General features: G+C 42.2%; 1 protein-coding gene across 2 annotated transcripts in view; it reads left to right on the top strand.

Annotated features, from left to right (window-relative positions):
- The first annotated feature begins 433 nt into the window (after positions 1 to 433).
- The window catches only part of LOC121920950 (protein bassoon-like), a 167193-nt gene continuing 142128 nt past the window's right edge, over positions 434 to 25498 (top strand). For both annotated transcript variants that reach the window (XM_042448292.1, XM_042448291.1), the window contains exon 1: positions 434 to 1054. In XM_042448292.1, the coding sequence (XP_042304226.1) occupies positions 861 to 1054 (194 nt within the window). In that variant the 5' untranslated portion in view covers positions 434 to 860. The remainder of the gene's footprint in view (positions 1055 to 25498) is intronic.

Below are 25498 nucleotides of genomic sequence, written 5' to 3'. Positions count from 1 at the left end.
GAATTCCCTAGCATTGGAGCCATGAAAGCTAAAGGGGTGTCAGATTGTATTAGTGTGTTTCTACAGTGCAGTGCGCGTGCAGCCTCCGAATGCCTTGGTCAGCCCAAGGGCAAAAAGTCCTGCTCCCATTGGTCAGCCGGCGCGCGCGCGGGAAAAGCGTTGAGCCGTTGGTGACGAAGGCGCGAGGCGAGCCCCTCCCCCTCCCCCTCAGGCTTGGCCCCTCTACTAGAGTACAATCCTGGGCCAGGCGAGAGGAGGGCAAGGCGAGGGCACGTGCTGGAGGGTGGGGTGAGGCAAGGGAGATTCCCATTGGACGGCGCAACGGGGGAGGGAAGGAGCAGCCAGCGCCCATTGGTCAGTCCCAAGGCCGAGGCCTTCGCTGTGGAAGGCGCGTGCCCGGCCGACAACAGGACCATGGAGAGAGGAAAAAGAAGGGAGTGATAGAGAGACTGTGTATGTGTCTGTGCGTCTCAGCTTGAGGGGGGGGGCCCTGGCGCGGCCAGAGAGAGGCGCTTTTCACTTCCCAGCGGTGGGAAGTGCTAGGTTGTGATTGGTCAGCCTAGCCTAGCGCGCGCCCCTCTTTCGGAAAGGGAGGCAGAACGAAGAGGAGGAGGAGGAGAAGGTCGATGGCTGAGTATTCTCAGGCACGCGCACGCACGCTGTGTGGCTCGCGCCCGCCCGCGCGCCCACTTCCCCCAGGAGTGCGCATGCCCAGTGCGGAGATGGGGGGCAGGCAGCGCGATGGTGGAGCGAGGCTGCTGATGGCGGCGCTGCGCTGAGCAGGAGGAGGAGGAGGAGGCTGAAGGAGCCCGTCGCCACCCCGGCTGCCCCCGCCGCCTCCACCGCCTCCACCGCCCGCCATGGGCAACGAGGCCAGCCTGGAGGGCGGGGGAGCCGAGGGGCAGCTGCCCTTAGGCCCCTCCGCCGCAGCCTCCGCCGCCTCGCCCGGGACCGCCAAGCCTCCTTCAGCACCAGGCATCGGAGGACAGCTCCCAGCAGGAAGGGCTCCCTCCACCGCCGCCTCCGCTCAGCAGCCGCCCGGACCCTCCTCCAGGTGGGAATCCCAGGCGAGGGAGGGCCTGGGTTGGAGCTCCACTCTCTGGGAGGCTTGCAGCTATAAGCTAAGGCTGTGTCCACACTGGAGAGATAACCCGGTTTGGCACCCCTTTGGCTCAGGGCTGTGGAATTCTGGGAGTTGGAGTTTGTTGTGGGCTCAGTGAGGAGTCTGGTCCCCACAACAAACTCCAACTCCCAGAATTCCATAGCAGCCTTGCGCCAAAGTGGTGCCAAACCGGGTTATCTCTCCAGTGTGGACACAGCAGGAAGGCAAGGATGGAGGCACCTGTCCCCTGTTTGTGGTGATTTATTCATCCACCGTTGTAGATGGATGGCGACTATGGCAGCATGTGCCTAACATCCCAAGGTTCTGGTAGTGAAGGATGCTCTCTCTCAGGGAGAAACATGAGTGGGAGTCTGGTTACACATTTATGCTACCTTATGAGGGTGCGTCGCCCTGACATACATACACATACACGTACTTACATACATACGCATACAGATACATGCTCCTTATGAGGGTGCGTCACCCTTCCGTTCTGTGGCAGAGTGGTTAAAACTCAGAATTTTCCTTATGCTCAGAGGAGCTGAAGCTGAAATGTGAAATGTGCTAAGAGCAAAGGCTGTTATTCTAGGGTCATGTCAAATGTTCTGCTTTGGAACGCAAACCACTCTGAATGGCTCCAGATTTTAAGTTGCTGGCCCAAATAAAAGGAAGTACTGCATAAACAATTTGAGGACAGTAAAAAAACACGTATAGATAAATGGTTTGATTGATGGGTAACAGGGATAGAGACCCATGTGAGGTGTAATATTTGAACATGCAATGAATATACAGGGGTGAAAATGTTTAATTCAGCGTAACCAGTGAAATGTGATTTCTAGTTTTCTTTGTTCAAAATGCTATAAAAACTAGGTTCACTTTGAATTCGGAGTTCCCAATAATTTGGATGGATTTCCTACTGGGAACAGTGCTGCAGCTAAATAAATGATGTTTGCTGGTTTTCTCTAAGGAAAAGAAATCCACAACAGATATATACACATGCACATACATACACCCGCATGCTCTTTACGATGGTGCGTTGCCCTTACATATACATACACATACATGCTCTAGGTTGTATATTTGTGAAATGGCCAACACAGCTACCCCTTCAGGTTTTCTAGGTTGTGGCTTGTTTGTGATATGTATGTATGTATGTATATGTATATGTATATGTGTGTATATATAGAGGGGTTAGAAACCTGAATGGGATGCCGCTTACACAGCCAGGGATGGAATGAGTGGCAGGCAAAACAAAGAGGGAAAGATAGGGCTTGTAGTTGAGGAACCTCAAGTCGCTCCTTTCAGCCTGTCAGGGATACTTTAGGATTTGGTTGTCAACAAGAAATATTTCCATGCTCCTCTCTGACAGTGGCTCCTTGACCAGCTATGCTGCTGTGGTGCTACCTTGTGATGATACTACTGATGGTGCATCACCCCTGCGTATATAAACATACATATATATGCTCTAGGTTGTGGCCTGTTTGTAAAATGTGTGTGTGTGTGTGTGTGTGTGTGTGTGTGTAAAAGAGGGGTTATGTAACCTACGTGTGGAGAAATAATTGAACCAAGATATCAGGAGTACAGGAAAAGATGAAAAATGTTAGGGAGGGGAGCAGTGTAATGATCAGGGATCATGCCGCAGAATAACACATTTCAAATAAATTGCGAAAAGGTATAATCTTCACCCACCAACAAATGCAGGTCTTTTGTGCTGAAAGTAGCACAGATGGAAAAACAGAAGTTAGTGAAAAATTCAGGAGAGTACTATATCTCAGCCTCTTGTGGTAAAATTTTATTAAAATATCGAATGTGTCTATACAAAGAGGATTAAGCCATTAAAAAAAATCTTGGCAGAAGTATATGAATAGCATATCATCAATGTTTACAGGTTTAAAAGGGACTTGCACTGTTGAATGTGCCGTTACTACATGGAGAATGTAAAATTGGCTTCTGGAAGAAATCAAATAGTTTGCTGTCCTGGGTTAAGGTTCTCTTTTGGTTAACACCACAGATTTCCATATCACCCTTTAGGGATCAGATTATGAACTGAATTTTGTACAAAAGTTTGTAGAAGAAATCTGTTAAATAGCACAGTGTTATCTTTCGTACTGATCTCTTTGCATCTTCTTTCAGGCAATCATTAGCCATCCTGCTTCAAAGTTGTAGAGATATGTGTTTCGATAACATCTTCAATTTTAAAAAATACTTCTGCAAAGGCAGATCATCTGTTTGTAGAATTGCCTTCTGTATAGAGATAAAGTGATGTCAGAGTTGTGATATGGCAGCTGCTTCCATCCTGAAGAATCCCAGTTTTGCATATTATCCCTTAGCTGATGTAGGCCAAGCATGTAGACCAAGAATCAGTGGATACAGCAAGAAAAGTTCATACAGACATGGCTCAGGAAGAATCCATTTCCATAAAGCTTTGGAGAAGACTGTGTCTGTGTGAACAAATATGTATGTGCCTGGTTTTCTGTGTAGATGATGTATGAAGGAGAGGGCTGCTTTTGTGTTGGGACCTGCAGCAGAATTCTCTAATTACTGTGAATGGGGATGTGTGGCTCTGGTAGTTTTCTCTAATTTTTCAGCTTGGATTCACTTATGAAGCATAAAATTTAACTGATGGAAAACAGAGGCTCTTGTTTTGAGGCATCTGCACATTGAGGCTTTTCAGTGGCATTCCTGCCATGATGTGTTGAAGAGCAGGGCTGGGAAGCCATCCAAATACTAATACATTTGTGCAGAAGTGTACTGGACTTGTTTCCAACCTTAAATGGTCACTACAACCACATTCTCCAAGAATAAGTCTCCTGTTATATCCCTACCCCGATTGATGCACATTTATTTCCTCATTCTTAAGAAACAGTCATGCACACGAACAGTGTTAGTTGGTTAGCTGAGCAGAGGGAGCCGTGTTACTTGGTTCTAATAGAAATAAAGGTTCTTGTGGGAGCTTTAAGACAAACACATATGGCAATCGCTAAAGATGTTAATAAAAAGCATACTAGCAGTGTCTTTGTGCAAAATAGTATTTGTGTCAGACTTCATGCTGAAAAGGCTGTTATGCTCAATGAAAGGTATATTTTATTAGGTGTAGTTTGTTTTATAGTATAATTGAGATTTGCTTAATGTGACATATATACTGCTATTCGTGGCTGAGCTTCAGAAGCAGGCGACTCAAATCTCTACCAAAAAAGGGTGAAGAGGAATGTATTGCTGCATTTACTGCATAATCTGGGGCAGTATATTTGGAGCAGGTTACAATAAGAGGAGGGGACCGTGGCTCGGTAGTAGACAACATATTTTGCATAGAGATGGACCCAGGTTCAGTTCCTGGCATCTTTAGCAGTGGATGGATAAGATTCTTGTTTGAAACACTGGAGAGCCATTGTTGCATGGGCCAGTCTTCTGACTTAATATAAGACAGTTTACTGTGTGGTGTGTATGGATGCACCTCCAAGCCGCCTGTCGATTTATGGCAACACCATGAATTTCATAAGGTTTTCTAAGGCAAAGAATACTCATGTGTTGTTTTGCCAATTCTTTCCTCTGAAATCTAGCTTACAGCACCCAGTATTCCTTGGTAGTTCCCTATCCAAGTACTAACTAGGGCTGACCCAGCTTAGCTTCCAACATCAGATGGAATCTGGTGCCTTTTCTCATCTCATACCTTAACAGGTTTATGTTGCTCACTGCTCATTTATGTTCAGATTTTACTCTAGTCCTTAGCCTGGGAGGTTATGCATACCTACATGAGAGTAGGCCCAATAAAAACACAAACCAATTTACTTCTGAATACATTTACTTACAGTTAGGTTTTTAGTTACCTTCTTGTAGATCTACAATGGTACTACCTCTTCACCAAATACTGTATTTAATACATTTAAAACCATCCTGCACTTGAAGATAGGAGGGTAAAGGAACTAGGCAGCTGGGGCATATGGGATTATGAGATACATACATTAGTATTTTGATGTGAATTACTTACTTTGGTCCCAAAGTTCTTGTGTGTGTGTGTGTGTGTGTGATCTAGAAATCAAGTAATTGATCTATTAGCTATATGTTTGGGCCAGAAACTTGCTAATATACAGAAAATGTTTCTGAAATTCCTGTTACAGATAATTTAGAAGACATACAACTGCATTAGCTGATTCAAGTGAAATATGTCATTGAGATTAAAATACATTTAACATTTTTAAAAAAGTTTTTAATGTTAAGCTTTCCCCCCTCACATTATCAAATAGAATAGATTATCTCAATACTGTTCAAAGTACTATATCACAAAGTGCTTCTGTGCCCCTTGTTAGAAAAAATAAGAGAATGTTTAATACATTAGCCAAGGCTTTTGCAGATTTGATCAGATAATATTTATTAATAATATATACTGTGTCTCGTGTGTGTATGCATATATCACCATATTATAAAAGCATATCTAACAGGTTGTGTTACTGTACTATTTGAAAAAAGATGCATCTGCATACACATCAATAAGAAGGCACTTGAAAATCTGAGAACCAGAGTTTACATTTATTTTTGGAAGAGGCACAAACAGACTGCCGAGAACCTCCATGCTAATATTTAGGATGTCACTAATCCAACATTTCCAGAGGCTGAAAAACAACTAGCGCTTTATCAAATATTTGGCTACATAATCTGGATGCATGAAGCACTCAGTTGATAGTGTTTTCCCCCATGGTTCTTACACAGCTAGCCTCATAAGGGGGAGTGTATTCTCACCTGCTTTTCCAATCATATAGAAGCTCTTTTACAATCCTGTCACCATTCTGCAAGATTTCCAGATTTTGTTTTACCTCTCAGAGAGTTCATGTCATATATCTCAAATACATCCACTAGATATAAAGGAAACCCATGCTAACATTTAGGAATGGACTGGAGAGTCATTATCTTGGTGACTAGTGTATTTTCTGTGTTCATCCCCACAGTGGTTGTTTTATGTGCCATTTTGGAACCATCTTCAGTGTGATACACAAATGCAACAATGCTTTCTCTTCTGGTTCTTCAAAACTTAGGGCAATGTTATTTATGAACATTTGGTACTTGTAAAATGGTCACATCTAAAGATTTAAAAGCTTGCATGGCAATAATAAAATAAAAAACAATATAAAATAAGTATACAATATCCCCATTTCTATTTTACTAAAATGTACGGAAGACTGAACTACATGGGGAAGGCTTGCAAAAAATAAACACGTCTTCATTATGCACCAAAAAATAAGTGTACTTAGTATGTGTCTAATATCAGGGGGAAGGATAGAGGATGTTGTCTACTAAATGCTCTGCTCCAAATAACTATGAATAGAACACAGAAAAGTGTGGGAGTACCAAGAGGACCACAAGGACCAAATGAGTCTTTAAGGAGAAGTAGGTGTCCCTAAGTCTAGTTTTAAGGGGATTTTCAAAAAGCTTTCATCCTTTCTAGATTTCAGAGTAGTGTTCCAGAAATAATCATACCACATAGGTAAGAATAAATAAAACTCATGTTCCCATGGATGTTCGCATTACTGTTGTAAACACCTTGGGACTCATATTTCTGCACCTTTTTAATAAGGGTTGCTGCTCCAGATGCCACTAGCAGCATCCTTGCTGTGTGAAAGCTCATAGCCTTTCCTGGAAAACCACTTTCTCTTCTATTTCTCAGTTTCCATCACCTCTTCCCCTGCCAGCCATATTCCCCTTCACATCATTGTTGTGTATTAGACAACAAACCCTCTGGACAGGGAACATGCCACTTCTGTGTTGTGTCAGTAAATAAATGTAAAGTACTAGTAGCAGTACCGCTTTTGCAGCAGAAAGGAATAGAGACTGCTGCAAAGAGAAAAAGGCAGCAGTGGGAGAATTACGTAGGTCCAAGAGGGAGAGCCCAGATGGCTGGCTGAGATTAAAAACAGAATATCAATTAATCTGTGATCAAGTCATTAATCAGTTAATTGCACAGATTAGTCGATTAATGTTGTTAGCCCCCATTTTATTCCAGGGAAATACAGCAACTGCTCTGATTTGTTTTGTTATCATCATTTTCTTCCAAATTTCTGATATTCTTATCTCTTTCAAAATATATTGGGTGTTGTCATTGATGGTTCCTTTCCCCCACTTTCTCTAAAGGCCCGGCTTCCTCATGCTATTCTTGTTGACAAGCTGATAAAACATAGACTAGGTGATGCTACAGTGTGTATTTGCACCTGGTTGATGGACTGTACCCAAAGATGGATTGGCATCAGCGTGGAAAAAAGTGACAAGTGGGGTGCTGCAGATTCTGTTCCCTGTGTTGTTCAACATTTTTCGAAATAGCTTGGACGAAGGAGCAAAAGGGATGCTCATCAGATTTACAGATGATACCACACTGGGTGGGGTAGAAAATACAGTACAAGACATAAAATAGGATTAAGAATGATTGTGACAAGATACAGAATTGGCTTCAATTTAGCAAAATGAATTTCAGCAGAAATAAATATAAAGTTTTTCAGTTTGGTAGCAAAAATTAATTATGCAAAGACATCATCAGATATGGACTGATAGCACCACAAGCAAAAAAGATCTATCATTTTGTTAAAAGAAAAGCTAAACATGAGTTAGCTGTGAGATGTGGTGGGTAACCAGATGAATATACAGTAATTCTAAACTGTGCCATCAGAGGTTTTGTGTCTAGATCTTGGTGAGTAATGGTATCCTTCTTTGATCAGATCTTATCAGGAATACAATAACTAGTTCTGAGCACAGTAGTTTAAGAAGGTTGTTGCCAAATAGGGATGTGTTCAGACAAGGGTGACCAAGGAGACCAAGTCCCATGAGGAAAGGTTGAGGAAGTTGTATTTAATCTGGAAGAGATTATTAAGAGTCGTTGTAATAGCCACCATCAAATATTTGAAGAGATGGAACATAGATAATGGAACAAATTTGCTTTGTTCACCATGAAAGGAAAGGATCTGAACCAAAAGGCTCTAAATGCATGAAAAAGAATTTTGAATAGACATTAGGGGGAGAAATTCTGATAGTACAGAAAATTTGACAGCCCTGGATAGTGTATAATGGTGGAAGGAGCGGGAAGGTTTGCCGTCAGGATGGGATATTGGGTGTTTGCTGTATAACTATTTCCCAAGGCTGTTTAGCATATGGGAATCCCCCTTTAAATGTTCAAAGAAAGAACATGCACTCAGTGTAGACTATGAGAGAAGAAAGCGTAGTTTGTCAAAGTGTAGACTATAAGAGAAGAGGAAAAAGCAAGTATACTTAACCAAAGAAAACAGTCTTTTCTTTAATGTGCTTGTTTCAGATTACCATTACATGGTTATGGCTCTTAGAAGGATATAAAGGAATATATAATGGGAGCTAGAACACTCTCTGACTAGATTGAGATGCAGTTTCAATTGGATTTTCTGATTTACTGCCGGAAGATAGTTTTGTTGAAATAGTTGAGCTTCACCAATAAATTAATTTGTATTCTAAATGAAATGGTCATATTTCAAATACATTGTTTCTGATATATGGAAAATACATTGTTTGGTGTTCCTAGGGTGGGTAGGTACTCTTAAATAGCACTAAAGAATTCAGGCTTGGAGTTGGCTGTTAGCCCTGAACCTGGATGCTTTGTTATTTTACTGCTTGTAACAGACAAGGGAGAGCTGGGAGGATTCTGTTCCCTATGTTGTTCAACATCTTTAGAAATAGCTTGGATGTAGGAGCAGAGGGGATGCTCATCAAATTTACAAATGATACCACACTGGGTGGGGTAGAAAATACAGTAGAAGACAAAAATAGGATTAAGGATCATTGTGACAAGAAACAGAACTGGCCTCAATTTAGCTCTTTAGTGCTATTCTTGAAACCTTTCCATATAAACCATATACATAGACATAGATGGGACATTATCCTTGCATTCAGCATTGTTTAAAACTTAATGTTTAATGTTAACATTATACAGCTGGCCCTCCAAATTCATGGGTTTCAGATTTGTGGTGTTGACTATTCATGACTTTGTAGTTTCTGCTTAACAAGGTCAGCCTCTTCACCTCTCTTTTCCTCACTTTTCCTCCCAACCAGCCAAAACCAGCACTGTACAGTCCCCTGCTTTGCCAAACTTTGCATCCTCCTCATTTCCAAAGACCTTCCCTTTGAATCTGATGTTTGCACCCACCCTCAGGAGGATCCAACTTATCTCCCTTCCTCCTCTTCACCCTTTCTTCCAGCCAGACAAAAGAAAAACTGTACCTTTCCTTTGTGGTGATGGCTGCAAACATCAGATTCAGAGTGGAAAGACTTTGGAAATGGGGGGAGGGGAAGGAGGTGAGAAGGTGGATCCTTTGCAGCTGTTAACATCAGATTGAATGTGGAAGCACTTTGGAAGTGGGAGCACTTTGGAAGTGGGGGGGTATGAGTTTCAAGGTTGCAAAGAGAGTTGCAGATGGTGCTCTTGGTAGGAGAGGAATCTTTATCATTCATGTTGGGGGACTAACATATTCATGTTTTTTTTTCCACTTTCACATGGATCCTTGGCCCCTAACCCCTGCAATCGTGGAGGGTGACTGTATTTAGAGTTCAAATGTGTAACAGTTTTAAAATAGTATCTACTGAAATCTTTTAATTCCTTAATGTATCTTGCTGGATAATAATAATAGAAGTATGTGCAATGTACAGTCATCCCTCCAAGTCCGTGTACTTGAGATCTGTGGAACTGGAAATCTGTGGAGGGGCGACCGCCATTAACAGCAATGGGGTGTGCACCCATGGTGCGTGTCCCACATGCACGTGCTCAGTTCAGCCACAAATAGTGTTTGGTGGTCCCTATGTAGACTTGTCTGTGACTCCTTTGATGTATGGTAAAAATACCTTCCCTTTGGGAGGGGAACTTTTTCCCCATAATATGGATGAAGCAAAGACTCGGTTGTAAGAATATATGTGGTTTTTTTTTTTAAATCTAAGTGTTAAGAACCAAGGGGTACTAAAGAAATGTTGGTTTAAGAGTATTTTTCTATGTTGATATATTGTGACCTAGCTACATTGTAGCATGCTATACCCAAGAACAATGTTAAACGATGTGAAATTGCAACAAATGCAACTACTATATTTAGTACTACTTTGTTCTTTTGTAATGGTTTGGTAGCTAAGAAGGGACAATTTGTCCTCCAACAAGGTCTATAAAGGAAAGAGTATTAACTTATTTCAGACCAATGGTAGAAATTGTGACAGGAAGTCATTATGGTCAATTTATGGACAGGGGACAGAATATTTACATGTTCTTCTTTTATTTTCTTCTCTCCTTTATACTGTGTATTTTGCTATGCTAGCAAGCTATGTAATTAAATACTGGTGCAGGGGAGGAGAATGTCACATGGTATTGTATGTTTACTCTGTTTTGCAGTTCTTTTAAGAAAAACCGAATAAAGAATATTTTTTTAAAAAAATACCTTCCCTTTGGGTGGCTGCTTGTCTTCACTCCTCCGGGTTTTCCTGGGCCTGACAGCCCTTCTGATGTCTGAGGAGTCACAGACAGAATAGGCAAAGTGGTGAGGAAGCATAACCTGCAAATGGTTTACAAACCAACAAAGAAAATCCAGCAAATGCTTCGCTCAGCCAAGGACCAGAGAGACCCTCTCACAGCCACAGGAGTTTACCGCATACCATGCAGCTGCGGACAAGTCTACATAGGGACCACGAAACGCAGTGTGCAAACAAGAATCAAGGAACACGAGAGACACTGCAGACTGGGTCAGCCAGAAAAATCAGCAGTAGCAGAACATGTTACAAACCATCCTGGGCATAAAATACTGTTTGAAAACACTGAAATTCTGGGCCATGCCAACCACTACCATGTCAGGATGCACAGGGAAGCCCTTGAAATCCACAAACACCTGGACAATTTCAACCGGAAAGAAGAAACCCTTAAAGTGAACAAAATTTGGCTACCAGTCCTGAGGAATAGCAAAATAAGGACTCAGCAAATGCAAATGGGAAACCATTCAGAGTCAGGGGCTTTCTCAGCAGACAATGATCACCAGTTAGCAGACATTAATCCTCTTTTGCATTAGCCTCTCAGCCTGAGGCCAGCCATCAGCACAGAACAATACACATGCAAATCCCTCCTACATTCCCAGACTCACACGGTATATATACGCCCAATTTTTCCAGGCAAAGCATTCTCTGAAGATGCCAGCCACAGATGCTTGCGAAACATCAGGAAGAAACTCTTCTAGAACATGGCCACATAGCCCAAAAAACCCACAAAAAAACCACCTGAGGTTTTCTGGTTTTATGCTTTCACTTGAAGATCTTGTCTTCCATGTTCTTGCACTGCTGGTTAGTTGTCCTGGAATCAACAACTCTGAGCGATATGAGTGATGAATTGCCCCCCTTCCAATGTACAAAGAGCTTGTAAGATAAATTGACACATGTACTAAAACTAGAGCTGATGTGATAAATTATAATCTTTACCTAGCTGGAGCCTAAAGGACCAATGTGTTAATGGTTCCTGGGTTTTCTAGCTGTGAGTTGTTTGGATTTATTATTATTATTATTATTATTATTATTATTATTTATGTTTTTAATATTGATTTTTTTTTATTGCGGTTGTCAGCTGAGTCTGTTGGGGATGGTAAAATTAAAATAAATAAATAAACCAAAACAGAAAAGAGATTAAAAAAACAGAGCTGGTATGTCAAATAATAATTGATCACATGGTAAATAACATCAGTTGGAAATGAGCTTGCACTGATCACTCCTCACACTTTGAAAGATTGCAGCAGTTCCATCTTTTTCCAGTGATTATCTCTGAGGGAATGGGTTACAGTCTGCCCTCCTCATTTGTGGCTTTGACTTTTGTGGATTTGATTACTCATGGATTTCATTACTATTTTCTCTCTAGGAATCTCTAAATTCTCCAGTGCGACTCTTCTGGAATATGACCATAGAGTCACACTGGAGGACCTAGAGATTCCTAGAAAGAACACTTCTCTAGACATCTGTAGATTCTCCAGCATGATTCTGTAGTCAAATTCCCACAGATGTTGGCCATAGAGTGGCAATAGAGATTCCTAGAGAGGTGTTCTCTCAGGTTGAAAAAACTAGTGGTTTCTTATTTGCAGTTTTCCCACTTTCATGGGGTTCCTGAGCCTGTAACCCCAGTGAATGTGGAGGACCCACTGTATTCTTTGGGAGCAACTAGTGAAGCAGATAGTCTTTTAAGGAAGATTTTGTTTTATGTCATGCATCCGTTCCCACAACTTTTCTGCAATGTCCTGTCTAGCCTCTTAAGGAACATTTCAAATATTTAGCACAAATTTATGTCTCCTGCAATGATATCTGGTATTTCTCTTCCTTTTCTTTTTCCCCTAACCCTTTTCACAGTTTTATTTCACTAATTCTTACTGAAAGCTGCCAAAGGGTGCAGATAATTAATCTGTGAGTGTGTATAAAAATTTAATTGGAAAAGAGTGACCATGAACTTGAGTCAGATTTCTGCTAAGACCTTATTCATATGAAGAAAAGAAGACACAGCAAATTCACACAGGAGTACAATAATTTGTATGAACAATCAAATGTTGGTTCACCAATGTGCAGAGCCCCTTCTATTTGAAAGGAGACTTCCTGGAAGCAGTTCCTTATAACAAGCTGCTAGTGAGAACTTTCCTGTAAGATATGGGCAGTTTTAACCATGTTTGTTTCATCTCTGTGATCAAACAACTGCACTGCACAAATAATCATAGAATCATAGAGTTGGAAGAGACTGCAAGGGCCATCCAGTCCACTCCCCTGCCATGCAGGAAATCCCAATCAAAGCATCCCCATCAGGTGGCCATCTAGCCTCTGCTTAAAGACCTCCAAGGAAGGAGACTCCACTACACTCCGAGGGAGTTTGACACCACTTTAACTGCCCTGGTTCAATATGATGGAATTCTAAGATTTACAGTTTGTTGTGGCACCAAAGCTCTCTTACAGAGAAAGCTAAATATCTCATAAAACTACAAATCCCAAAATTCCATAACACTGAGCCATAGAAGTTAAAGCAGTGTCAAAACTGCATTCTTTCTGCAGTGCAAATGCAGCCTGGGTTTATGATAGCATGGCTAAAATTACCACTCTGATAAGTGGCACATTTCGTGAGACCTGTTCTCATGTGATTGCCCTCCAGTGGTTTGCTTGATTTTATTTTTAATTTATATCCCAACTTTCTAAAAATTAACACACAGGTAAAAACAAAAGTCATATAAAAACAAGTATAACAGATTTAAAACACATTGATTAAAGAAAGAGTTCCTTTTTCCTGTGAACTAATGTGTATGCCAGAAGCCTGCATGAACAAAAGGGAACAGACCTAGCCTTCCTTGCCATTGAGTTCCAGAATCTGGGAGTGGCCTTCTCTTGCATCCTCTCTGGATGTGCTTGCTGGCATAGTGGCAGGACCAGCTCTAGGTATTTGGCTACCCTAGGCGACAAATATTTTGGCACCCCCTGTCACCCCTCATAATTACTTTCACCCCTTGATTTCTGATGTTTCAATTGTTAAAGCTAAACATGACATAAAACTTAGGTTCCAATCTCTCATCATAGTATTGAGAATTAGTCAAAAAGCCAATTAAAAACCATACCACGGACACAGGGGCACATTTATGGTTTGGCCATTGTACAAAGAAACCGTCATACGGTAGCCTGCTTTTACATCGCTAGCTGTAATGAGTTTTCACTTTAATATTGTTTAATTACACAAAAAAGTATACAAAAAAGCTGCCATACTGCCCTTAAATTTTGCTGCCCTAGGCGGCTGCCTAGTTCACCTATATGGATGAGCTGGCCCTGCATAGTGGCAAGAAGAGAACGTCCTCAATAAAGATCTTAAAGCCCTGGCAGGATCCCATATTAGAGAATGCATGCATTAGTTACTCTGATCCCAAGTCATAAGGGATGACAGGTCAACTACAGCAATTCAGCAAAGGGAACCCAATTCCTCTGATAACTAGCTTTGGTTAATATAGCCACAGCATTCTGGAATAGTTGAAGTTTGTAAGCATTTTTTGAAGGCACCCCACAAGGAGCATACTAACAATCCAAATGGGATGGAAAGAAGTCATGTGCCACTGTAACACAAATCTGATGTTCGGAAATGGGTACAGTTGGTATATAGACATCATTTGTGCAAACACAACTCTGACTACCACAAATGTGAACCTGAGGCTTCAATGAGAGTGAAATCCCATCTAACATGGATTGAATCTCTGGTCCCCGTGTTGCCCTTTGGCTGATCAGCAGCTTCTTTGTCTCTGTCTGCTGTCTTCCAGTTCATTATTGACATTGATTAAGAACTTGATTTATATGTTTGGGGTCAAAGTCATAATGTTCTGATATTGTATCATGGAAAGCATGCTAATCTACATTTGGCTAATTTCTGCATCTTCTTTCTGTTACTAGGCTGAAAAAGTTTAAATTGAACCATTGGAAGGAATAGGACACATGGCTAATTGTCTGTATGCTATAGATTCTAACAAACTGATGTGTAATTTACTGTTCTTTTCTCTAATGGCTGTAAGCTCATGGCTCACAAGATGGATTTTTTAAAAAAAGATTGAGAAGTTCAAGGATTTAAGGACTGTGTCTGTGACTGAGTTGCTGGGGTACATGTGACATAACCTTTCAAATGTGATAATATGAAGAGAAAATTGTGTGTACCATACCTGTTGTGTACTGCAGCAGTAATTCAGCTATAATAGCGTGCACTTTTGTGCTGCATGAAAATCTCTTCTAAAACATACACATCAGAAATTACATGATCCTGTAAACCAAACAAAAGGAAAAAGATTGCTGTGTTTTAGTGATATGTTGTGCTTAGCATAGCAGCCAAAATCTGCAGTTACTGCAAGGTGATATCTTTTATTTACTGCTGCACTGTATATTTGGATAAAAACAGCATCACTGTCAACTGTTGTCAGTCATTACAACAGCTCTGGTACCTTGGAATTTTTCTGTACCATTTGAAAGATGTCTGTATTTAATGCAGACTAGTAAGAAATATATTCTGAAAAATGCAAGCAAATATATTCTGAAAAATGCAAGATGTCTGTGTTTAATGCAGACTAGTAAGAAAAATGCTGGAAAATGCAAGCATAAAAAAGCAAGTAACTCTCTCCTATGTTAAATTCTGAAGTTGGATTCTTTTGTATCTCTCTGGGTGTTTCCTTTTCATTACAATTTATTTTTAAATGACAGTAGTAAAAAATATTTCCTAGATATACATAGAACAGTCTGCCTCATTTGAACCAGTATTCGAAATCTAGATACTACATTTTGCCGTACAGTTGCCCAGCCTCCCACGCTCTCAACACCGTAGTGCCCCTGTTGTCCCCAGGCATCTTTTGAGGTTTTTCCCAGCCCCAGATCCTTCTGCTTAGATTTCATTTTTTAAACTTCTTGCCTTCTCTAACTCCCCCCGCCCCCGCATACCTCTGCATTCTCCATCTATAGTTCATTCTAGTTTCCTGTTTTCCAGGCCACTGACTACTGTGTCCTAGTTTCTTCAAATATCCTGATCCCCAGCTCTCTTCACACTCAGCTTCCTGACGCTTTGTTTCCTTGCTTTTCTGTACTCCTTAAAAATCACATGCAATACGCCTGTGTTGCTTTCTACTTCTTAACAGCAGTATATAAAAGATAGCCTCTCTTATACTTAGACCCCATGTTAGGTTGAATTGATAGTTTCTTTCCTCACATCCTTTTTCAGTGATTCCTTCTTTCTTTAACTATCTGCCTCCCTTCATCTAATTTTTTCCTCAGATCTTGACCAAAGTTTAGAAGTTACTTTTAATGTCTGCCAAAGACACTCATAATCGGCGATACGCTGGGACCATGAGTAGTATCCTATCATGGTCAGTTGTGGCAGATTTAATAATGTTGTGGCATTTAAAAGTAACTTTCCAAGTTCTGGTATTCGTGTGACATAAGAACATAGCATGTGACAAGTCCTGCTGGATCAGGCCAAAGGACTGTTTGGTCCAGCATCATGTTTCCCACACTGATCAACCAGATGTTTTGTGTGAAGCCCACCAACAGGACATTTCCCACATTTGTTCCATGACTGGTAATGGGATGGTTCTGGCCTTTCATCCTGAAGATAGCATACAGCTGTTGTGACGTGGAGTGGTGGATAACCCTATCCTTCATGAAATTGTCTAAAGCTCTTTTTTGAGTTGGTGGCCATTATTGCATCTTGAGGTAGTAATTTTTTCCCTTCATTTTGTGATGTATGAAGAAGGATTTCCTTTTCTCTCTCTCCATTTAGCTTTATTGGGAGACCGATGGTTTTAGTATTACAAGAGAGAGAGAGAAATGAAGCTTGATTTATTTTTCCAAATTATGCATAGTTTTATGAAACTCTGTCATGTGGCCTCTGCATAAATTGCTTTGAAAGTACAAAAGCCATTTCCTGCAGAGAAAGTGCTCTAATCCTCTGATCTTTTTCATTGCCCTTTTCTGTAACTTTTTCAGATCTATGTCTTTCTGAGATATGGTGACCAGAACTATTCACAGTATGCCAGATATTGAGAATGCATGTGTATGTGCCTTCAAGTCCCCTGTCAACTTATGGTGAACCCATTAATTTCATAGCATTTTCTTAGGCAAGGAATCCTCAGAAGTAGTTTAGCCAGTTCCATCCTCTGAAATATAGCTTATAGCACCTGGTATTCATTGGCAGTTGCCCATCCAAGTACTAACTAGGGCTGGCGCTGCTTAGCTTCCAAGATCAGATGTGATTCAGTGCATTTGGAGTATTTGAGCCCTTGATGTGAGGAATACTGCCTTTACGATACCTCCTGCCTCTTTATCAGCCTGTTGCTTTCTTTTCTTTCATTCAACAGTCCTGTCCCATTCTTCTGCTCATTCCCGTTTGTATCCCTCCTTTTGTCAACAAGACACATTGTCTGCTGATTCTAGGCCCTATACACAGTTTGTCTAGGAGAGAAGCTGCCGCCGAATAAGCACAACACACTCAGCTTGGAAGACAAAGGCCACAACTTTATTACTAACCATAACAAACAACAACATATAGTGTTGGCCAAACAGCATAAGGTCTGGATCTGTCATCCACCAAACCCTGGATGATGGATGAATCCAAGATGACAGAGGGATAAAACTATTGAACGCCCAGCCAGTAACCGCCCATGTGGTTGATCGCATGTCATTCGCAATGTCATTCGCATTGCGATCATTTGCAATGTTGCCCCCGCAATCTCTGCACTGCCTCGGCCTCAACACCCCCGGGTCTCCATTTGGACTCCCAATCCAGGGCTACGCAGCCCTGGAAACCACACCCATACATCCTAGACCTATGTAATTGAGAAGTTGTGACAACAACCCACTTAGCATAGGGATGGTGGGTGGGGTGAGCCAGGAAGGTAATGGCGCCAGCCCGAGTGCTGCGCAGCCTTAAATAGCCCCATCTGCCAATGGGAGGCCAAGAAAAAAGGACCCACCTTCCGGCCTCCCAGCCAATGCAGAGCGGCACTGAAGGATGACGCCGCCCAATCAAGAGGCACTTCCGCATCCCAGTGCAGGCTGGGACATGAAGTCCATAGCGCCGGACTGGAAGCACCTCCCCTTATGCGCACCCTGGCCAATCCCGGCCCCAGGAGCCCTCCGCGTGGGCTTCTGGGACTGGCCAACCGCGGCTCTCCCTGGGCTGGCCCGTTGTAATGGGCGACCTCATTTTTCTGTCACACAACTGAGTTTTCTCACAGGAGCTGCATTTAGTGCCAAAGTTCAGTTGCTGGAGTTTCTGCTCAAATAACTGGAAAGTTTGTGAATATTCCATAAAACCACAACAGCTCATGTATCCATCCATTTATGTTTACGCTAGCTGGACACCATGAAACAGTAATTCTTTCCTATTTCTCAAAAGAAAGGATAATAGTGATACTGTATACTTCCAGGTGTTGATGCCTGAAGCCACATTTTTTCCAGATTTTTCTTTTGATGAGAATTTTAATTTGTAGCATGCTATATAAACCTCGCAAAAGAATAATAAGGAAGAGAGGCCGCTGTCTCCAAAAACCAATTTTGTCAAAAAAGATAGGGCAGGAAAGAAAAGTGTGCCATTCAGGTTAGAACAGACAGTTCTCCATAAAAAGTGCATAAGAGGAATTCCAGATGTGCAATCATAAGTTCTGCAAGAGAAGGATTCACACTGACTGATGAACCAGGGGTAGGCAACCTTTTTGAGCCGGGGGCTGGGTTGCTGTCCCTCAGACAACTGGGGGCCGAAGGAAAAAAACTGGGGGGCCGTGTGCCAGGGGTGGAGCTTATACCCTCCAGGGGCGGAGCCACATGCCAGGGGTGGGCTTCCACCCTATGGGGGCTTTCTCTGCTCCCTTCCCGACTCCAGCTGTCGAGAGACAGCTAGAAGTGGGAGGGGGATTGGGAGAGGGGCTGACAGGCACGCGCCTGCTCCTCTGCCCTCCTTGGCCCCCAGTTGCCTCTCAGAGACAGCTGGGGACCAGTAAAGGCCTGTGAGGGCAGGACAACAGGCGCGGCTCCTGCTCCTTTCCTCGGGGCTTGCCAGGCCTGAGGTGTCCTCCGAAGGACACCTCAGGTCTGCCAAGCCCCGCGGGGAGGAGGAGGAGGCCGGCGGCCCCTGCTCCTTTCCTCAGGCTTTGCCAGGCCTGAGGTCCTCCCGAAGGACGCCTCAGGTCTGCCAAAGCCCCGTGAGAGGAGGAGGCATGTGCCCGCAATCTCCTCCTCGGTCCCTTCCTTCGGCCAAATGGGCTCCAAGGGCCCTTTCGTCCGAAGGGGAGGAGGCCGAAGGGAAGGGCTTGGGCACCCGTCCCAGTCCTTCCTTCGGCTCTTCCCTCGGCCGAAAGGGCTCCAAGGGCCCTTTCGGCTGAAGGGAAGAGCTTGGGCAGGCTGCCTCCGGGGCTCCTCCACGGCCCTTGCAGCCCCAGGCCTCCTCTACACGCGGGAGGCCTGGGCGGCATGGGCCGTGACGGAACCCCAGAGCGGCAGGCCCCTCCGTGGGCCCCTTCTGGCCTCTGCGGAGGCACGCCTCCACAGTGGCTGAGACGGAGGGAGGAGGCTGCCAGCGATCACGCCAATCGCCGGCAGCCCCACAGGCTCCTCCTTGCCTTTAAGGTGCCTGGGCCTCCTTAGAGGCCAGGGAAGAAGGTGGAGCCGGGCCGTTCGCGGCGACCGCGGCTGGCCCTCACACCCTTCCTGGCCTTTAGGAGGCCTGGGCCTCCTTAAAGGCAGGGAGGGAGTGCGATGGCCAGCCGCGATCTCCACCTTTAAGGCCAGGGAAGGAGCGCGAGGGCCGGCCGCAATCGCCGCGATCGCGCCCGCCTCCACCTTCTTCCCGGGCCTCTAAGAGGCCAGGGAAGGAGCGTGATCGGCGACAACGGCGGCAGACCGGGCTGGGGCCGGTCCTAAGGCCTCGCCAGGCTGGATCCGGCCTGCGGGCCGTAGGTTGCCAACCCCTGAGTTACGCCATACTGTGTTGAATGTGCTGCATTGGTGTCTGAGGTGAACAAGCATATGGGTGACATGAACAAAGAAGAAGGCAAACTATGACACAACCAGCATGCATTCCTGGTATAGTGTGCTTATCTTGTGATTGAAACACACCATTTCATAACTTCTAATGGTATTCCTTGTACTTGAGTATCTGACAGTCCTGCCATACCTTCTCTCAGTATGGATGGCACAAGAAAGTGTTGCCAAGTCACCCGTCTGTCTTTTCATAAACCCAGTTTCATTTGGTGAATCTCCAGCAGTTCTCTTCTTGACTACAAGAGGCAGCCTAGAGTTAGTTGAGGATAACATGAGCATTTCTCCACAACTCAGTGAATATTTTGCCGAAGGTCTTGCATGCTTATAACATATCTCGATATTGTATTAATAACTGATAGCAAACTTCAATCTTAATTTCCTGCAGTATTAATAATTCCTTTGTTTTGACTTTTAAGCTTTCATGTATCCGTTTTAAAGGAAAGATTACTCCTTTGGTCTCCATTTTGAATATGACACTATGCATGTAGTAAATACCATACTGAAACCAAACACTATTAACTATTCTTGTTTTCTTTCTTCATTCAAAATAACATGCACATTCAGGGTCATAAGTTCATTGCCTTCACTTTACTTGGTATATGTCCCTTTGTTCAATGAAATTAGTCTTCAGAATATTAACAAAATAGTTAAATTTGTTTGGTGTCCTACATATTTGATCTATGGCCTGTATTTTTTACTTGTTTGATATTCTGTTTGGATATATTTTATATTGTGACGGCTTTTAACTTTTAACAATAAATTTCTACTCTTGATATTCTTCTCGGTGTTTCTAAAATGTATCACTTTTAAAATATTCCAGCAGTTCATCACTTGTTCCTTTTTTGCTATTTTAATTGATTTTGGGGTATTTTTAAATGAATGTTTTTTAATAGCTTCTTTTTTGTTTCTTGATATATTCATATTAACTTTTTTCAACCAGTCTGACTCCTGAGGCCAGGGTTCAATTCCCTGCATGGCCATGAAACCCACTGGGTGACCTTGGGCAAGTCACACTCTCTGAGCCTCAAGAGGATGCAAAGGCAAATATCCTCTGAATAAATCTTGTTCAGAAAACCCCATGGTAGGGTTACCTTAGGGTTGCCATAAGTCAGGAATGACTTGAAAGTACACAACAGCAACACAGAGGGGAAAATGGCGCTAACTGGCAAACCAGACCTACGCAATACGCCAGCTTGGGGGTGGCGTGGGGGCATGGTGTTTAGATGACAAATGTCCCGACACCTCCACCAAGCCAGTGTTACACCACCCACCTGACCAGATGGCAGGCAGTGTTGTGGTGCTTCAGCAGCATGGCGTTTATATGCTGCACACTGCAGGAGCATCGAAAAGCCAGTGCCACAGCAGAAAAGCCACCCTTTTTTTGCATTTTGCAGCTTCTTTTTTGGGCCGGAAAAATGCTGGATCAGGGCTGCACTGGTTGCCACAGCCCTGATCCAGCTATCCTTTAGTGCTGTCTGTTCTGGCTCTTAGTTGGAGTCCTCCCAAAAGTACAGATTTATGTTTACAGGTGACCTGGCCCTCACTGCCTGCATGACCACAAGTTGAATATCTAGTATGACACTGGCTTTATATTGTAGGGCTGGCTGAAAAGTGAATTCAGCTTATGTTTCAATTTGTATTTCAATGTAAATTTACCAAATTTGCCCTTTTAAAATCTAAATATAATTTGGATTGCATTTAGGCCTTAAAATTCTTCCCATTCCAATATTTGGAATGCAGGGTGCAAAAAGAAAAAATATACAACATAGAAAACTATACCAAAGTGCATACATTTGAACCATGCAGCAGTGCATATATTTTGAAAAATGTGCACAAGAACATTTGGCTCAGTAGAAGAAAAATCACATGTAAACATTGATACGTATTTGTCTATTTTGAAAAATGCTCAGGGAAATACATCCACATTTTGGTACAGACTGTGAGTTTGTATGTTTGTTTGTTTTGTAATCCACTATGGAAATAGGATTGAAAAACTTAATTGGAAAAATGAGAACCTGCGTTTGAGAGATAAATCCATCCATAATCTGAAGCCCTTTGATGGCTTGCATTAAGGGACCCATCAAATTTTCTTGAAAATCTGTGTTTGGGAGAGACTGGATTGTGCTCTTGATTTAAATAAATAAATATGCAAGTTCTGCTTGATTTTTGGATATTTCAGAATTTACCTATAATAAACATCTCTTCTTGGGGGGAAAGTGAACTAATCTTCAGTTTAGCACAATGTTCAACCAACAAGTTTGCACATAATCAAAATTAAATCTGAGGATCTTTCTTCAGATCCTGAGTTCCAGATGCCATTGTAAAGATGGAACCATAAGCCAAATGTTCAAAGCTTTGAAAGTTAATTTTATAAAGCAGTTAGTTACAGTTATGTTCCCAGGGCCCTCCAATAGGTAGTTAAGTACTATTATTGTTTTTTTTAAAGTAACTCTTTCCTGTTTCTCAAAAGTATCTGAACAGTTACTGGATCCCTGGTGCCACAGTGGTTAAATGCCTGTACTGCAGCCACAATGTTTTAAGTTCAGTCCTAGAGGAGGGCTCCAGGGTCCACTCAGCCTTCCATCCTTTCATAGGTCAGTAAAATGAGTACCCAGCTTGTTGGGGGCAATTGGCTTACACATTGTAAACCTCTTAGGCAGCTCTAGTTCACAGATAAGTGGTCTAGAAATGTACTTGCTATTGCTATAACTTTTTAGTTGTTTTTAAAATCTGAATGTTATATGCTGTTGGCCTGTAGTACTCAGCTTCAGTACCTGAGAGTACACTATGAGGCATAGCATGAAGCAGCAGATGAGCCATGAAATATTTCTTCTCCTCCTCTATTTTGTGAGGCCACACATCTATAACACACTACAAAAACTTGCAGTTATCTATCATTAAAATACAGCTCTCATGTAATGCCCTTCTTCCCACATGTTGTCATTGAGGTCCGAAACACACTGCTGAAATAATCCAGTTTGAGACTATATTAAGTGCTCTGGTTCAATGCTAGGGAATTCTGAAAACTATAGTTTTTGTGAGACATTTGGCCTTCTGCATCAGAAAGCTCCAATGCTACAATAAATTCTCAAACTGGATTATTTCTGCAGTGTGTTTTGACCTGAGAAGCAGTAGGACTTGAGATTCCTTGATGGTTCCATGTTTTGCCAAAATCCTGTGCTAGACAGCAGATAGCCATCAGTTTGTGATGGGTTAGGCCCAAATGTGTTCTCCAAGACAAATTAGTTGCTCACAGCTGTTTGAAATGTGATCTTATTTGTGGGCCCATGGGTAGGCCGTCATTATGCTGTGTGTTTCTCTGACATCAAAGCCAATGAAATCTGGAAAGCAATGATCTTGGGTTGTTTGTCTTGTGTTTTGTCATTAAAATTATTTTTGTTTGTTGTATGTATTAGAATATGTCACACACCACTCTGCAATGAAGGGCAGTAAATAAACAAATAAAAATAAATAGGTACATTACTTGGGGGACTTGAGAAAGAGAAGTACAAGTATTTTTTTGATATGGCAGCTATATAGCTCCAGTAATGCCTTGTTTCAACCTTACATTGTTTTCATGTCCATCAATCCTTCAAGGATGTCGTCTGTGGCCTGAAAATTCTAAAAATCTACTGTTGGTGTTCAGTTTACACTTAGATTAATTTTTTATCATGGTGATTTTTAAGGCATTGCATTATTTAGATTTCAGTCCCAACATTTGCAAAAGAATCTCTATTCAAAGTTGCAGAACAGATGTCTGTGATGCTATGTTGGCATAGAGGTTAATACAGCCTAGCCTAGCCTTATCACCTTTTTTAATAGTAAGGCTTGTATTCAAGCACTTAGTAATTAACAACATATGGTTTGCTATTTCTGCTTCCATAATTATTTTGCATACTTTTATAAGTACTTATGATTAGAGTTGGAAGATTTCCCAGAGACCCTATCATCCAGGTACCTACAAACCTACAGTCTTTTAATTAGGTGGTTTCTCTATGGGAATGGATTGTTGTAAATTTATACTCCATGCAAAGTGCTTACAATTTGTTAAACACTCATGAAATAAAATGGTGGTGGCGATGCTTATTGTAAATGTGATACAGGCATTAAAACATTTGACATCAGTACTTAGGTTTGTGAAATATGTCATAGTTATCTCTGATAACTCCAGCAAGCTCTTTGAAGGGTGCAGGCATGGCGTGTGGGAAGAGGGAGCTTAGGTGTTTCTGTTTCCCTCTTTGCTTAAAATGGATGAGCTCTCACAAATTCACCTCCAAGCAATTCAGAAATTATCCAATACCTTTTGAGGATTTAAATTTTTAAGGAAGAATTAGGATTACTTTCCCAAGTTTTTTTTAAAGCTATGAACCTTCCTATCCTTGCTTGCTCTGTTAAATTTCAGAAAATCTTTTCCCACCAACTCCTTCCCTTAATCTACCTTTTAAGCCATGGCATCAGTGGGAACAACATTGGGGTGCATGAGGAGTTGCCTCTCTCAGTTTCTCTGACAAAATGGGTAGCTGTGTTCTAGGGTACAAATCCCATGAGACCATGGGAGATGTAATTCTCCTATGGACTTTTGCAATTATGCAGAAGGAGAGAAGGAAGGAGGGAAATGAGTAACCTGCTTCTTCTCTCTGCATGTCACCACCTTGTTCCTGTCACTGATTGAAAGAAAGATAATTGAACAGAAGGAGGGGATACCTGAACAAATGGAGACCATCTGGGAGGGCCTTTATAGATTACACAGGCTGAGGGGAGGAGGCTCGCTAAGGCTGCATCTTTACTGCAGAAATAATGCAATTTGATGCTACTTTAACTGCTATAGCTCAATGCTTTGGAATGCTGGGATTTGTAGTTTTGTGAGTTATTTAATCTTCTCTATCAGAGAGCTCTGGTGCCACAACAAGCAAGAGATCCCAGAATTTCATAACATGGAGTCATGACAGTTTAAACAATGTTGAACTGCATTATTTCTGCAATTAGTTACAACCCACATCATAGCCAAAAAGAAAATTATGGGAGTATAAAGTTTGCACCTTCTTTGTTGTGGGGCCTTCTGAGGCATTTTGAAGAAACAGGTTATAAGCCAGAGCTTGAAGAACTATTGTGACATCTCTAGTCCCCCCACCACGCGCGCGCACACACACACAGACACACACAGGTTGTGGGTGGGTTTTGTTTTGTTTTGTGTTTTTTTGAAGATGAGAGTTTTTCTTTTGCCTCCACTCCTGTGTATGCCCCTTTGCACCTTCTTTAAATCCCCTAAATCTGCAATATGTAAACCTTCTAGAGCAATCTCATAAAATCCTGACTTCTCTCAGCCTGTACTTTATTTCTCTTTGCACTGCCATTCCTGCACTGTTTCTGAGCAGGTGTCAAATCCTCATAGTAGCTGCTCCATTTTGCCTCCCTGCTATGCTCCACTAAGCTCAGATCAGGCTAGATGTGGTAAGATCCCTGAGCTATCCGGCTTCATCACAAAATATTTCTGTGCTTCTATTTTTAAGAATGGCTTTAAGGTTACTGTATCTCCTTGAGGTGTTGCAATGTATGCCAGTACAAAAAAGTAGTTTTGGCATACTCTTGCAAAAGATCTACCATAGTGGTCTAATTAAATCTGGATGATACCCTGGTGAAGAAGAAGAACTGCATTACCTGTGTAATGTTGTTTGGCAAGACATAAGGCAAGTAATCAAGACTCTAAAGTATTTCTTTGCTGTGCGTAAGGACCTTTCAATGACTGCAAGTACAACTAGAATAAATAAACATAGGCCAATCAAACAAAAAATATCTTGCTTTTGTTCAAAGCTGGGTATAAAACAGTTTCTTTCCTACTTTAGTGACTGCTAGGTGAAA

The sequence above is a fragment of the Sceloporus undulatus genome, chromosome 2 (assembly GCF_019175285.1).
Source record: "Sceloporus undulatus isolate JIND9_A2432 ecotype Alabama chromosome 2, SceUnd_v1.1, whole genome shotgun sequence".
NCBI classification, from domain to species: Eukaryota; Metazoa; Chordata; class Lepidosauria; order Squamata; family Phrynosomatidae; genus Sceloporus; species Sceloporus undulatus.
The sequence above is the reverse complement of the archived record's forward strand: the minus strand, read 5'-3'. Positions and strand labels throughout refer to the sequence as shown.